Raw genomic sequence first — 15,350 nt, forward strand, 5'->3', positions numbered from 1 at the left:
TAGACTTATTTCGACAAGAATAAAAACGAAAGAAACACAAACACGTCATTAATATTCACAACAAAAATAATAGTTTCGAATTTTAATTTAATTACAATATTTTACACACACAAATAGAACTAGGTAGAAAATTATTTACAAAAAAAATCACTCTTTTATTCAAAGATGTTACAGATTTTAGACTCTAAATAATGCCAAATAAATTATATTAACCGTTGCCAAAGTTACAAACATTTGAAATGACGTCATCAAATTGTTGGTGGGGATGATTAGCCAAATTTTGGTTGGCGTTTAACCATCTACATGATATTTCTAATGTACATATAAAATTTGAGATTGCGTGTCTAATATAAGTGGATACAGACGTCCTCGTACCCTAGGGTCATGAGTCGTGACTCGGTTATTATACTCTTAATAGATCGTGACTGGTTTTTGTATACTTTGAACGCCATTTGAAATTTGCCACGTGTCCTAGACGAATTAATGGCCAAAGTTGGCAAGAAAATTCGATAATGTTGATATAATTGAGTTTCAATATGAGAGAAGTTTCCTAATTACTTTTAATGATGCGTGCTACATTAACCAAGCATTTTCCTGAGTGTAGTTGTCGAAGTTGCTTTCAGTTTATTTTGGTGAAGAGGATGAAACGTAACGAACCAGCTTTGCGTCATTCCCACTAATATACTAATATTTACAGCCGACGAGCACCTGAAATTATGCCATTTCTTTAGCGTTGGCATTTTCCAACTAAAAATTGTTAGATTACTTCTGGGTTTAAGTAAGGTAATTTTAAGTATCTTAATTTTACTACAATCAATATTGTTTCTCAAGAGATTCGAACTTGACTATTTCGTTCAGTATGGACCTATGTACTTTATTTCCGTATATGTAAGTATAGTTAATACTATGTTTGTATTTAAATTTGGATTGTTTGTAATGGCATATGCGAGTGCAAGTATCCCGGCATTCGGTATTATTTATTATTATGCTGAACTTGTGTTGCAAAAATACATGTTGATATATTCCATAGAAAAAATTAACGCCAATTATCAAAAAAGAGTTTACATAAGTTTGGACAACAAACAATATCATGTTGCAGTCAGTCAGAAGTTGAAGATTGTGATCAAGAACCACATCATTTTGAACAAGTAAATACATATATTCAATAGGGAAATATTTTGTAATACCTACTTACAAAATGGCGAATGCTCTTGCAAGTTTAGCGCATAAAGCTCTAATTTATCTCGTTCCAGATACGGCCGACAAGCTCTCGAAGAGTGCCAAATGTTTGTTTTTCTTTTTCAAATAAGCGGTATTGTCACAATGGCTAGTGTTGTTGTATTTTACTTTACGGTAGGACATCAATCTGTGAGTTTGTAATATTCTTTAATGCTTTTTTCAAGTTTTCGGGTTCTTTGACTGATCAATATCTTCGAATTATAGCTTTAATGCTACTGTCATTTCTAACAGTAATTGGGTTAGCAGTAAGCGGACAGACTATTGAAGATATAGTAAGTAAACTGATTTCTAGATGATGATCATAAAAATCATTTTCAGTCGGAAGAACTGACAGACGCGTTGGTTAAAGTCGAGTGGTACCACTGGAACGAAATTAACAAAATGAAATATTTGATTTTTTTGACGAATACGTCCAAAGTATTAGCCATGAGGTTCTCTGAAAACATTTCGCTTAATCTTCGGTTAGGATTACAGGTGAAAGTCCAAATAATTTAGTTTAGGTGGTGGTGAAATTCGAACGTTGACTTTTTCAGATTGCCAAAGCTTTCTTCACTGCTGTGTCTATTATGTATCGACTCAGGTTGAGTCGTGATGTTTAACAGCTTCAAATTATTGACTATAATCGTATACATCACTTTCTGTAGAACTGAACACACTAGGTGGGTGTTGCATAATTTATTTGAAAAATGTTGATCAGGGCGCTGGAAATGTTTAGATGGATTCAATGGTTTTTGCGTGGGCTAACATTGATTGATCAACTTACATACTACAAATAAGTGTAGAAATTGTGTATGACTTTGTTAATTTTGAGCCAAATGTTCATTAAAATGATAATAAAGTAGAAGATTGTATTTTTTTTAAATTCAAGTCCCAATGGGTGCCAAATTCATAAAAAAGTACAGCCCAACAAATACTGCTCTGAGAAATTATAAGATTTGAGTTTGCGGAATTTGACTTTGAGTAAAACAGTGTAGGAGGTACTAGTCACAGTGTACTGGAAAAAAATTGGTCCAAGATTACTTCGACAGAAATTCCCTGCCCATAAAATACAGTTTGTCAAATCCAGCTAGTCAAAATGTATTTGCTCATCTCCCCGCCCCCCCCCAAAAATTAATGACGTCACCTCAAAATTTTGCTGAATATGTCCTATCTAAAATGTATACAATATGATGAGTCTGTACTTGTGATTTATCATTCCATCCACCATCAAAAATTAAAATAAAATCCACTGTTTTAATAAGCGGAAGTCGAAGCAATAAAAAAGTCTGGGCGACCATCGGTATTGTTTACAGTTTCTCTGTCTGACTCTCACATGTACAATCTCAACAAGTGGTATCGCTTGTTGTCTTAAATTAAGAATTCTCATACATAAATGATTTTGAGTCGCCTCTGCGGCATACGTCAGTAAACTGTTTCGTTATTTTATTGATTATAAATCAATATTCAAGACGACCCAATTCATTTTCCCGAAAATTTGGGAATACAGTATTTTTATTTTTAGTATTACACAACATCTATCCAAACTGATATATGTGTCCCTGCAAAAATGTTGATGACGTCATCACAATTTTTTTTAAATTACCCCGCTACAAAAATGTAATGAGAAAAAAACATAATAGGCATGCAGTCGTCATGTTTCCGACAGCGAAGGAAGTACTATCTAAACTCTTTAGAGCAATTTTTTTTATGGCAACAGTTATAAGCTAAAATAAAAATAAGTATTTAATATTGAATGGTCCAGACTTTTTTATTGCTCTGACTTTCACTTATTCAATAAAACACTACATTTTGTTTTGATTTTCGATGTATTAATTCACATTTGGTTAATTATAACTTGTCTAGATCTAGGGGAGGCTCAGCATATGACATATCGGGAAAATATAAAAGTACCAAATTGCCCAATGGACTCCATTAGTGTACGTACTTAGGTTATCCTCGATAAGAAAAACAACTTGAAAGTGTTTATGTTTATACATCGAAAGAATGTCACGCAGAAATTAGTTTGATTTGAATGAGTTTGTCTTCTCAAAACACATCAGGACTAAAATTATTAATTAAACCACAATCCAACAAAATGTTCTGAATATTATAATACTTATTTTATCATTATTATATAAAGACGTGCGTATTCTTCACATTTTCGAGAAAATGGGTTAACTCTTAATTCGACCGATAAAAAATTTGTGATGACTCCATCAACATGGATAATTTTAGTCATAGCATAAAAGAAAAGTAGTCACATCATTATACCAATGCAACAAAAAAAGGAAAGGACCAAGTTCGGCATCGAACTCACAGTCACCGTTCTCTCTGATACACCCACTGCTCCACGGAGACGGACAAACCCTCTGGGAATGGAACGTTATTATACCTTGCAAATGTTCTTCGTTTAGCGAAAAAAATGAAAGTGGATTCGTAAAAATCTGTACACACTCTTTAGCCCCTTTAGTCAGTTACATTTAGGCCTTCAGGCAAAAATAATGTTCATTCTTGCATGATCAGTGAACACAAAAGATTGGATCTGCGAACTTGAAATTGCTTTGTAGAAATAGTTCCATAGAGCTAGCAGAAGGTCCTTAAATGTCGTTTGTGACAATTTGACATACCATTTGAAATGGGACCTTCAACTAAAGAAGTGATCAAGTAATAAAATAAATGAGTTTTTCGCTACACTTCCTTCTACATAAAAACAACTCCAACTTGATGACTTTTTCAACTGAGCACCCGTTACTTGCCACGTGTCCTAAACGAATTAATAGCCACTATTAGGGGGGCTCGATAACACTGTTATATGTAATTGAGTTTCAGTTCCCGGTAAATTTTCTTAATTATCCTTAATGACCTTGTTACAATAACCAAGCGTTTTATTCAGTGTCGTCCTTGAAGTTGCCTTAGAGTGATCTGCGTACGATGGAAGGTAAGTCACCATTTTTTATTATTAGTAGTGAACCAGGCAGTGGCAATAATTAATTATTCAATATTGTTATCAAAATTCCACTAATTATCGAATTAATTTCCATTTAATTATTTTTTCTTTAATTCGATCATCAGTAGTTAATTTTTTAGATTAATCATTTTCTGTAAGCAACTATTTAAATGCCATTTCATCTACTCTCCCCGGGGTATCTTCCAATCATTTATACAATCTATTTATATTTGTTTTTAAGACGGTAAAATGTTGTATCGTAAATTCTTTTTCACCATTACTGTCAATAGTTTTGTGAAACATAAATTTTTATTTAGGAAAAGAGACCTAAAATAAGAAAAATCTAGATACGAAAATCGCCTTTATGTATATGTTGCACAGTGAAATTTTCAAAATTTTTATGAAATAAAAAGTCAGAATGTCAGTGCTGATATTGAGTAATAAATAATAATAAACGCCCTTGGCTAATTAGCGATGATCTTCACCACTGTCTGGTTCATTGCTTTTCTTTTATTAATTATACTAATATTTCTAGCCGACGATCACCTGAAATTATGCCATTTCTTTACCATTGGCATTTTCCAACTTAAAATTCTAAAATTCTTTCTGGGTCTTAATAAGGTAATTTTAAGTAGTTTCGTTCTACTACAATCAATATTGTTTCTTAAAAGATTCGATCTTGATTATTTTATTCAGTATGGACCTTTGTACTTTGTCTCCGTATATGTAAATATATTTCGTTAAAGTTATGTACCTACTATTTAGTTTCTTGTAGTCACTCGTTTGTTTAATAACTCAACCACATATAACCAGCATCGTGATTAGATCTCTCCAAGATACGAAAATTTGGAAAATTGGTAACGCACCTAAAGAAATAAGAAACCAAGTCAAAAAAACTGCTCTTTATGTTACCCTATATATGACTACAGCTGTTTCTATGGGATTATTGTTAGCAGTTTCACTTACAATCTCAACAGATCGTGACAACGAGCTCATGTATCCTTATAAATTATGTGAAGAATATTTTCCGTGGTTTAAAACTATGTCCATGTTTTTATTTAAACTTGGATTCTTTCTAATGACATATACGGCTACAAGTTCACCGGCATTCGGTATTGTTTACTATTATGCTGAATTTGTTTTGCAGAAACACATGTTGATATATTCCATTGAAAAAATTAACGCCAATTATCAAAAAAGAGTTTACATTAGTTTAGACAACAAACAATATCATGCAGCAGTCACCGAGAAGTTATCGCGCCTTATCGAGAAGCACATTGCCTTAAATAAGTATGTGAAATAATGAAATATCTTACAGCTTTGTAATGACCTTGATGTGACACAAAATGGCGGATTAAAGTTTAATCCTTCTCGTTTCAGATGCAGTCGACAAGCTCTCGAACAAAGCCAAATTTATGTTTTTCTTTTTCAAATATGCGGTATTGGCGTAATGGCTAGTGTTGTTGTATTTTATTTTTCGGTATTATGTCCGTCTGCGAGTTTGCAATTTTCATTAATGCTTTTTTGAAGTTTTCGGATTCTTTGACGGATCAGTATTTTCGAATTGTAGCTTTAGCGGTACTGTCATTTCTAACATTAATTGGGCTAGCAGTAGGCGGGCAGGCTTTTGAAAATATTGTAAGTAAACTGATTTTTAGATTAAGATAAAAAAAATCATTTGCAGCCGGAAGAAGTTACAAACGCGTTGGTGCAAGTCGATTGGTACCACTGGAACGAAATTAACAAAAAGAAATATTTGGTGTTTCTGATGAATACGTCCAAAGTATTAACAATTAAGTACTCTGAAAACATTTCGCTTAATCATCGCTTAGGATTACAGGTGAAATGTTAAAATAGTCTAGTTTAGGTGGTAGCGAAATTTGACGTTGAGTTTTTCAGATTGCTAAAACTTTCTTCACTGCCGTGTCCATCATGTATCGACTCAGGTTAAATCGTGATGATTAACGGCTTCGAATTATTGTATACACGCTTTCAATAAAATTGAACACACTGATTAAGCACTACTAGTATTGACTTATTTATGTGCATGTTTTCAACAATACGTGCAATTGAGTACCACTGTGTAAATTTTGAGACAGATGTCGAATAAAATAATAATAAACTAGCAGACTACTTTTTTTTAAATTAGTGTGTGCCACGGAAACCGTAACTATCGCACACGCACTTAGTCTTATTTCCATCCCGCAGAGGAAACAGGCCAACTAGACGACCTGATTCATTGACAGCGAAAATCGGGGTTTAAATTCAAGCCGTTTTACAATTTCAAAATTGTACACAGTAAATGGGTTTTAAATTATATCAAATACTATAATCCTACACATGCACAATTTGTAGTTTTTTGCGAAAATTGAAATTCCTCTTTTTGTCCAATAAAATGACTGATCAGAAAAAAAACGGGTGGGCGGGCGGGGCCAATTTGATATTTTTAAAGCATAAATTGGACCATTTCACAAAATGTAATTCAATTTTCAACTGATAATAAATAAAAAAACTGGTCTAAAGAGTTTAGACAGTACTTCCCTCGCTGTCGGAAACATGACGATTATGTTTTATTTTCTCATTACATTTTTGTAGCGGGGCAATTAAAAAAAAATGCCATGACGTCATCAACATTTTTACAAAGACACGTATATCAGTTTGGATAGATGTAGTGTAATACTAAAAATAAAAGTACTGTATTCCCAAATTTTCGGGAAAATGAATTGGGTCGTCTTGAATATTGATTTATAATCAATAAAATAACGAATCAGTTTACTCACGTATGCCGCGGGTATTAGCAGAGACGACTCAAAATCATTTATGTATAAGCATTCTTAATTTAAGACAACATGCGATAACACTTGTTGAGATGGTACACGTGAGAGTCAAACAGAGAAAGTGCAAACAATACCGATGGTCACCCAGACTTTTTTATTGCTTCGACTTTCGCTTATTATATAAAATAGTGGATTTTATTTTAATTTTTGATGGTATAATTCACAATTGGTTGATTATAACTTGTCTATACCACCTTCATGGAACGTAGTCAACGTATCAAAATAAATGCACGTAGTAATGTTAAAGTACATAAATGTAAATAAGCGTGCTACGCCTATGTTTCAAACAGTTTTTACTTTACAAACTTTTGTGTCTATCAAGTTGGGTTGGTGCAACTGAATACTAATAATAACAGTGTTGTATCTCCAAATTTTCGGGAAAATGGTGTGAACTATTCCTGATTTAATCAATAAAATATACTGACTCATTCATTAATTTTTTTGAGCGACCTGTTAAGCAAATCTAAAAAATATGAATGGAATGATAAATCACAAGTACAGACTCATCATATTTTGTACATTTTAGAGAGGACATATTCAGCAAAATTTTGGGGTGACGTCATCAATTTTTGGAGGGGACAAGTAAATATATTTTAAATAAAAGCTTATCATGCTTATCATAACTGCAAACCATCTGCAAGATTTCGAAACGTTCAGTTTTGCAGATTCCAAATTAAATGTCAAAATGTTGTTTCCCAATTTAGATTTTTTGTCCAAAAATCTGGACACTTCCGATAAAAACTCAATACGGAGTCATAAACTACATTTGTAACACTATGTTATTTGATACAATTTAAAAACCATTTACTATGTACAATTTTGAAGTGTACGTCATCACATTAGTGGTGGGGATGATCAGACAGCATGATTTAAGTATATCATATAAATACAAAATTTGACAACAATCGGCCCAGTACCTTTGGAGATTATCTGTCTAATAAAAATCCGGGACGGCAGACAGAGGACAGACAGACGGACAGATGGACGGACAAACGGACGGACAGACGGAAACGGGAGACCTATTTCTTCGTCCTCTAGGGGTCATGATAGGTCGAGAAAATGCAAAAGTAGAGAGTCGACCGACGGACTCGATTACACTTCCTTTGCTTACGCTCGGAAAGTAAAAATAAAAGAAACTATAGGAAACACCTAGCATATAATTCGTATTGATTAAGTATATCCTTGTCACTATTGAAAAAATATTTAGCGTAAATTCCATTTACTTTATCAAGAAAACATTTGTCTTCCGTACCGTGAAAATTGCTTTACCCTTCCTCATTAATCTTCCATATCTACGGTGACGTTGTGTTCAACCATTTATAAATTACAGAGAATTTTTACTGAGTGTATAATTAAAGTCTCTTACCTATACATAATTTAAAAAAAGTGGTATAGAACTATTTGGACAAAACTTCCCTTGTTCCTGAAGTTTAAACCTTGCCAATTTTATTAATTTTTTTATTCCCCTATATTAGAAAATCTAAAAAATATGATTACGAAAGAAACCCATACGCCTCCCCGGTACGACGCCTATGGATTGTAATATGTTATGACGACTCATCGTCAATGACGGAGGCCGGGCAGCGTTCGCTAAAGAAAAGCCTGGAAGCGGAAGTCGCAATGGGAAATCCAGAAAGACATCGACTGCGAAACTTCTAGAAGGGAAGTATGGCTTTAAATAAAGGCCACTTGCGGGAACGACTATTATTCAGTCGAATGGAGTCCAGCGAATCTGGAAATCTAGTGAAGCTGCGCCGGAATTATTTTGTTTATAATCGCTGTGCAGTTAGTCGTGTAAATTTGAGTTAGTAAGAAATACATTGTTGAGTTTTACCCACGCCGATTTTAAATCACCGATCAACGTAACACTGGTGTTGGAAGTGAGAGTCAAGATTAATAATTGCTCTTACGAAGATCTACGAGCAGAATGGACAAGAATCCGGAAGAATTTATGCCTGTCAAAACGCGAACTCAAACTGCAGCGATGATGGAAGAACAAGTAAAACAGATTATGGACGCAAGAAACAAAGGAGTGGACGAAAAAATGGACTCAAGTAATAAAGAAATGAAAGAAGAAATAATCGCAAGAATAGAAAAAATGCACGAAAAGATAAACGCAAGAAACAAGGAAATGAACGAGAAAATGTACGCAACAAACAAAAAAATGGACGAGAAAATGGACGCAAGGAACAAAGAAATGGACAAAAAAATGGACACAAGAATGGAAAGAATGGGCGCAAGAATGAAAGTGAAATATACAGAAGATAAGATGGAGAACAAAATGAAGAAATTCGAAAAAATAATGAGAAATGGAACAACCACTGGTTCATGTGATGTGACGTCGGTCCCCAGAACAATTCAACTCCCCAGTAATGATGGTCAGACACCTTGGTCATCATACAAGAAGCAGTTCGAAGCAGCAGCGAAGGCAAATCTCTGAAAATAAGAACAAGAAGACACTTAGAAACAGATATAATACCCTAACTGCTGCTCTGGAACTTCAATTTAGGGATGAACATCTGAGACAGATTTTTGCAGCCCAAGTGAAAACCAGAACCCAGAAAGTTGGAGAATCTCACCAAGAATTTGAAGAAGATGTCAAGAGACTGGTACGTCTTGCATAATCCGGCGCACCACCAACTTTTCAAGAGAGGCTTGCGACAGAAATAATAAATAAATGGCATCCGCGACATTGAAGTTAAGAAGGTCCTACAATTATCAAGATATCAGACATCATCTAAAGCCTAAATTCGGGCGCTGGAAGTGGAAGCTGCGTACAATTCTTCAAGAACGTGCTACAAAGTCAGCATAGCAGAAACAGAGAAAGAAGAAAACGACAGGATATGGAATCTGCTAGAAAAATTGTTACAGCAAATAGATGGCCTCCTTCGACGACGGAAGAATGACATGTCTTGTAAGCAAAGCATGCATTGCTGTGGGTGTGGGCGCCAGGGACACCTCAAACGTGATTGTCGTGCTCGATCACCACCAGTTCCAAGAAAAAGCACGCAACAGACATCTCACCAAATTGTAAAAGGAGCCAGTACTTTGGGAAATGGTTTCCTTGGTGAGAATAAGACCACCAGTGAAGTGAAAATAAGAAGCTTCGCCAGACGTAGTGGTTCAACTATACCGGGGAAGATTTATGAAAATCCAGCAGTAATCACAATCGTTACTGGCGCTGAAGTATCAATTGTACGTTGTTGGACGTAGTGGTTGGCAATTTAAACAGTTTGGGCAGTATGCCAATTTATTGATGAAGAATGTCGTTGGGGGTGTTGGTTACAATTATTCTCTATGCTATGCTTACTAAACCCTATATTGCTGTCAAGGACAACACTTTCAACATTTATTGTAAAAATGTTGTAGCATTTGCTCTTATTTTTCTTCTAATGAACAATAACGATTGAATATCGAATCGTTGTGGCAAGAACCAAACATCCTTCAGAATAAAAAGTCGATGACAATGAGGCACTACCACAAATTGGTCCTCCTCAGGACCACCATTTGTTTTTACAACTAATAAATCTTTTGCATTAACCACAACTTTCACTATTCGCACATGGGTCGTGAAAATATAACCGAGACTCCACCGACTAGTACTACCGGCCATGTGGTTTTGGAAGCAATAATTAGGTTTTTAGTAAGTCTAAAATCTAGTATCCTTGTGCTTTCACAAGCTTCGTCGATTTTATTTAGCCCAGTTTGCTTTTAGTACAAGACCCTTTGTTTTCTAGCTTGTTGCATTTATCGTAAAGTAATTGATCTTCCGAAGAAAATTAACTTGCGGTTCTGTAGTACGTATTATCACTCTGACGGCAATTACGCGTTGTCTTAACCGTTATCACGTTCAAAAAACTGGTGCCCGAGTTGTGTCTGTTGTCATCGTAGAGGCCACAGCGCAGCTGTCATAAGTATCACTGTCGTGTACTCGTTTCACAACCCATATGTTGACACACGAAACCCAATCAACTTGATTTAGCAATGTCATTTAAGAACCCCACCTCGGGCCAACTGGATTTATATCTTTGTGGAATAATTTTACCAGTTTACATATTCGTTATAATTATGGGTTTACTGTCACTAACTGTTTAAAAACAAATATGCTAACGCATATTTTTATTTTGCATTATTGTAAAAAAAAACTGTCATGCAGGACGTAATGGATATCAAAACAGACCAAAAAGCGTACCAAAAAGAGATCAGAAGTATAAGAGAAGAAAATGCTAAAATGAGAGAGAAGCTATTAGCGCTGGAACAGAAAGTAGAAAGAATAGAGAAAAAAGAGAGGAAAAACAATATTGTTATTAAAGGACTGGAACGGATGGGAGGAACATAAAAGAAAAGGCAGAGGAGTTTCTAAAAAACCAAGTAGGAGTCGAAGTTGGGCTGGAAAGCGTATATCAAGTACAAACCCAGAAGTCAAATCCTTTAATAATAGCCAAAGTCAACAACTGGCAAGAGAAAATGTTGATAATGAAGAACAAGAAAAACTTGAAGGGTAGTAAGAAGTTTATCGAGGACGATATGACGAGTGTGGAGAGAGAAACACAGTGGAAGCTGAGACAAATAGCAAGAGAAAATAGGGCGATGAGGAAAACAGCGAAAGTCATGTACCAGAAGATAATAATTGATGGGGAAGGCTGGAAATGGAACCCAGTAGATGAAGTATTAGTAAGGGAGAAGACGGACGAACGAGCAAAAAACTAGTAACAGTCGAAATAGTGGGAAAAACAAATATGATGGCAATGGCAAAGACACGGACAATGCAAAAGGTTAACCAAAAAGGAAGAGAAACAAAAAACGAAGGGTGCAAGTAAAAATTAAGGAGAAAGGATTGTTTGTGGGGACATGGAATGTAAGAGGTATATATGAGGAAGGGGCAGTAGAGAATCTAGTCAATCAGGTCAATATGCGTAAGCTGGATATCTTGGCGCTACAGGAAACTAAACTAAAGAGTTGTGAAGTAAAACAAATAGGAAATTATATTTTGTTCTGTAGTGGAGGTGACAATAGAAGGCTAGGCACAGGTTTCCTAGTCCATGTAAGGCTCAAGCCTGCAATAATGGAATTCAAGGCAGTTTCAGACAGAATGTGTATGCTCAGAATGAGGGGTAAATATCAAAAAATTAGTTTTATAAATATTCATGCGCCAACGGAGGTCATGCAGATGCGAGGAAAGGAGGAATTTTATAGCCAACTAGAGATAGAATATGAGCGGATCCCAAAATATGATGCAAAAGTAGTCTTAGGGGACGCGAATGCGCAGATTGGTAAAGAGCCAATGTACAGATCGACAATAGGTAATTTTAGCAAGCACCAAGTGAGTAACGAAAATGGGAAGTTATTAATTTAATTTGCAAGAAGTAGAGACATGAAGGTGAAAAGTACTTTTTTTCAGCGTAAAGAAATTTATAAAGGTACTTGGAGAAGTCCAGATGGTAGAGTAGTAAATCAAATAGACCATGATTTAATGGATAGTAGGAACGAGAGATGCATTACAAATATAAGAACATACAGAGGGCCGGATACAAACTCAGACCACTATTTGGTGGGTATTAAAATGATGCAGAACATACTATATAGTCCCAAAAAAGTAGCATTTAAACAACGACGATACAACATGTCAAGTTGGGTACAAAACGACGAGGAAAATAGGAAGTATAGGGTGAAATTGGAAGAACAGCTGGCAAGAACAATGGGAGGAAATGGAAGCGCAGTAGAAACTAGATGGCAAAGCGTAAAGGAAGCGATTAAAGAAGCGGAAAGACAAATCCCACAAGAAGGACTGGTAAAGAAAACGACTTGGTTTGACGAGGAATGTAGGAAGGAAATGCAAAAAAGAGCGCAGCTACGTTTATTGACATTGAGAAACGCATATAGTACGGAGGTAGTGGAGAAATATAAACAGCAAAGGAAGAAGTGTAAGATGTTATGCAGAACCAAAAAGAGAATTTATGAAGAGCGACGCTTGCGTAATTTAGAAGGCAGGTATAAAAATAAAGAATTACGGAACTTTTACCAGGAGGTGAAAAATAAGGGGCACACGAAAACAGCACATGATATTTGGCAAAGATAGTGAAGGACATTGGATTGGGGATGAACAAAAGTTAATGGAAGGGTGGGCGAATTATTTTGAGAAGCTACTTAATGGTGACCACGACAGAGTTACGGTGGTGGAGAGGGAAGAAGAATATGGGGAAGTGGAAGGAAAAGAACTACAAAGAGAGGAGGTAATGGAAGTTATACAGAGGTTAAAAAATAATAAAAGCAGTGGGGAAAATATGATTTTGGCAGAGCTCATTAAATATGGCGGAAGAGTAATTTATGAAGAAATATATCAGCTGGTAGTAGTAGTATGGGAGAAAGAGGAAATGCCAAGCGAATGGTCAAAGGAAATTATAATCCCAATCCATAAAAAGGGATCAAAGTCAGAATATGAAAACTATAGAGGCATATCGTTGTTAAGTGTGGTCTACAAAATATTAGCGACGTGTAAAAAAAATCGAATAGTAGCACCGACCGAGAGTAGTATAGGAGAATACCAATGTGGGTTTAGAGAAGGTAGATCCGTAATAGACCAAATTTTCGCGCTACGCGAAATCCAGGCTGAAAGCTACGACAACACACTTAAGACACATGTAATGTTTGTGGATTTTAAGCAGGCATACGATAAAGTAAATAGAGAGCAGGTATACCAGTCAATGAAAGCCATAGGGGTAGAGAACAAACTAATTAGATTAGTACGAATGACACTAAGCAACACGAAAAGTAAAGTAAAGGTGGGGGGAAATGAGTCCAGAGAATTTCATGTAAAAGAGGGTTTGAGACAAGGAGACCCACTATCGCCAGTGCTATTCAATATAGTTTTAGAAAGGGTGGTAAGGGATAGTGGAATGAACAGAACAGGGCTGATATATTATAAAAGGTACCAGCTGTTAGCATTTGCAGACGACATTGCAATAGTGACAAGAACAGAGAAGGAGTTAAGGGAAGTAGGAAGAAAGCTAGAAAGTGAAACGAGGAAAGTAGGGTTAGAAATAAATCAGAAGAAATCAAAATATATGAAATGGGATGATGAAGAATATGCACAATCAGACTTTAAAGTGGAAACTTGTGACGGCGGAATCGTACAATTCGAAGAGGTAGACAGGTTTTGTTATTTGGGCACGGTGTTTACGAAGTTGCCGGGTATGAGTGAAGTGATAGCAAGTAGGTTATCCCAGGGAAATAGGTGCCTACACTCGCTAAACGGCATCCTACCGAGCCTTAATATTTCGAAAGCCACGAAAGTCAGAACATATAAGACAGTAATAAGACCGACAGTTACTTACGGGAGTGAGGTATGAGTGATGGGAGTTGAAGAGGAACAAATGATAGGCGTGTGGGAGCGAAAAGTGCTCCGAAAAATTTTTGGGGGCAGGAAGGTGGAAGGAATATGGCAGAGGAGGACAAACGCGGAGTTATACAATTTGTATAATGAGCCTGATGTAGTTAGAATAGTAAGAGGGCAGCGAGCAAGATGGTTGGGGCATGTAGCTAGGATGGGTAAAAACCGAAGTCCATTCAAGCTGTTAGAGAGCCGTATAGGGGGGCGCAGGAGGCAGGGAAGGCCGCGAAAGAGATGGATAACGGAAGTGGAGGCGGATTTAAGGAAGGCTGGAATCACTCAGTGGAGGAGAAGAGCGGAGGATAGGAATAGCTGGAGAAGAATTGTTAATTTAATTATTTGCTAAATTGTATTAAGTTATGGGCCTAAATGGTCTTGTAATACTCAAATATATATATTATTGTAAAAACAGAGACAAGAAAATATTATAATGTCAGGTGTTTACAAATAAGACATTCTGAATTGTTTATAGCTGCATTGCAACTAGTAAAGCCGTTGTGATTGTGTCTAAAATATGGAAAAGTGTCGATCTATTTAAACAAAAAAATCCAGCAGCCGTGAAATTCGGACGATATTTTAATATCGTGGTAACAACATCACGAGAAGTATAGGGGTGATTTTTGACGAAATCCAAAATTTGCGACCTATACAATAGGTACAAAATATATTCGTACTCTTTTAACACAGAATCAAGTAGAAATATTACAGGTAGCGACCCACACTGAAAAATTCAATGTGAAATTAAATCGCAATGTATTAAAAATTCTTACCCAATATATATATATACTGTCGAAGTATTGTAGGCAATCAACGTTTTGTTCCAAATCTTATTGTTTTTAAAATTATCATAACCTCCCCTATATAAGCTATTTAGAAAAATGACATTTTTGTGTACAAGAACTACAATGTTAAACAAAATGCACCACCCAAATATATCATTGTAAACAGTAACACATTC

At 35.6% G+C, this 15,350-nt stretch overlaps 1 protein-coding gene across 1 annotated transcript; it reads left to right on the forward strand.

Moving 5' to 3' along the window:
* Window positions 1–992: 992 nt before the first annotated feature.
* LOC135139072 (uncharacterized) lies at window positions 993–1,885 on the forward strand. Its single transcript, XM_064069160.1, has 5 exons — window positions 993–1,148; window positions 1,254–1,353; window positions 1,404–1,511; window positions 1,558–1,713; window positions 1,773–1,885. Exons 1-5 carry the CDS (start codon window positions 1,012–1,014, stop codon window positions 1,836–1,838), a joined length of 567 nt encoding a protein of 188 aa, XP_063925230.1. The 5' UTR covers window positions 993–1,011; the 3' UTR covers window positions 1,839–1,885.
* The last annotated feature ends 13,465 nt before the right edge of the window (window positions 1,886–15,350 follow it).

The sequence above is a fragment of the Zophobas morio genome, unplaced genomic scaffold (assembly GCF_036711695.1).
Source record: "Zophobas morio isolate AGI-343-1 ecotype UQ-CSIRO unplaced genomic scaffold, CSIRO_AGI_Zmor_V1 ptg000030l, whole genome shotgun sequence".
NCBI lineage: Eukaryota > Metazoa > Arthropoda > Insecta > Coleoptera > Tenebrionidae > Zophobas > Zophobas morio.

What these genes read in the sequence shown, in the direction of transcription:
- LOC135139072 (XM_064069160.1), top strand. Translation starts at nt 1,012, where the DNA reads ATGTTGATATATTCCATAGAAAAAATTAACGCCAATTATCAAAAAAGA. An exon ending in AACCACATCATTTTGAACAA is followed by an intron (nt 1,149 to 1,253) that starts GTAAATACATAT and finishes ATCTCGTTCCAG; the next exon opens with ATACGGCCGACAAGCTCTCG. An exon ending in ATCTTCGGTTAGGATTACAG is followed by an intron (nt 1,714 to 1,772) that starts GTGAAAGTCCAA and finishes TGACTTTTTCAG; the next exon opens with ATTGCCAAAGCTTTCTTCAC.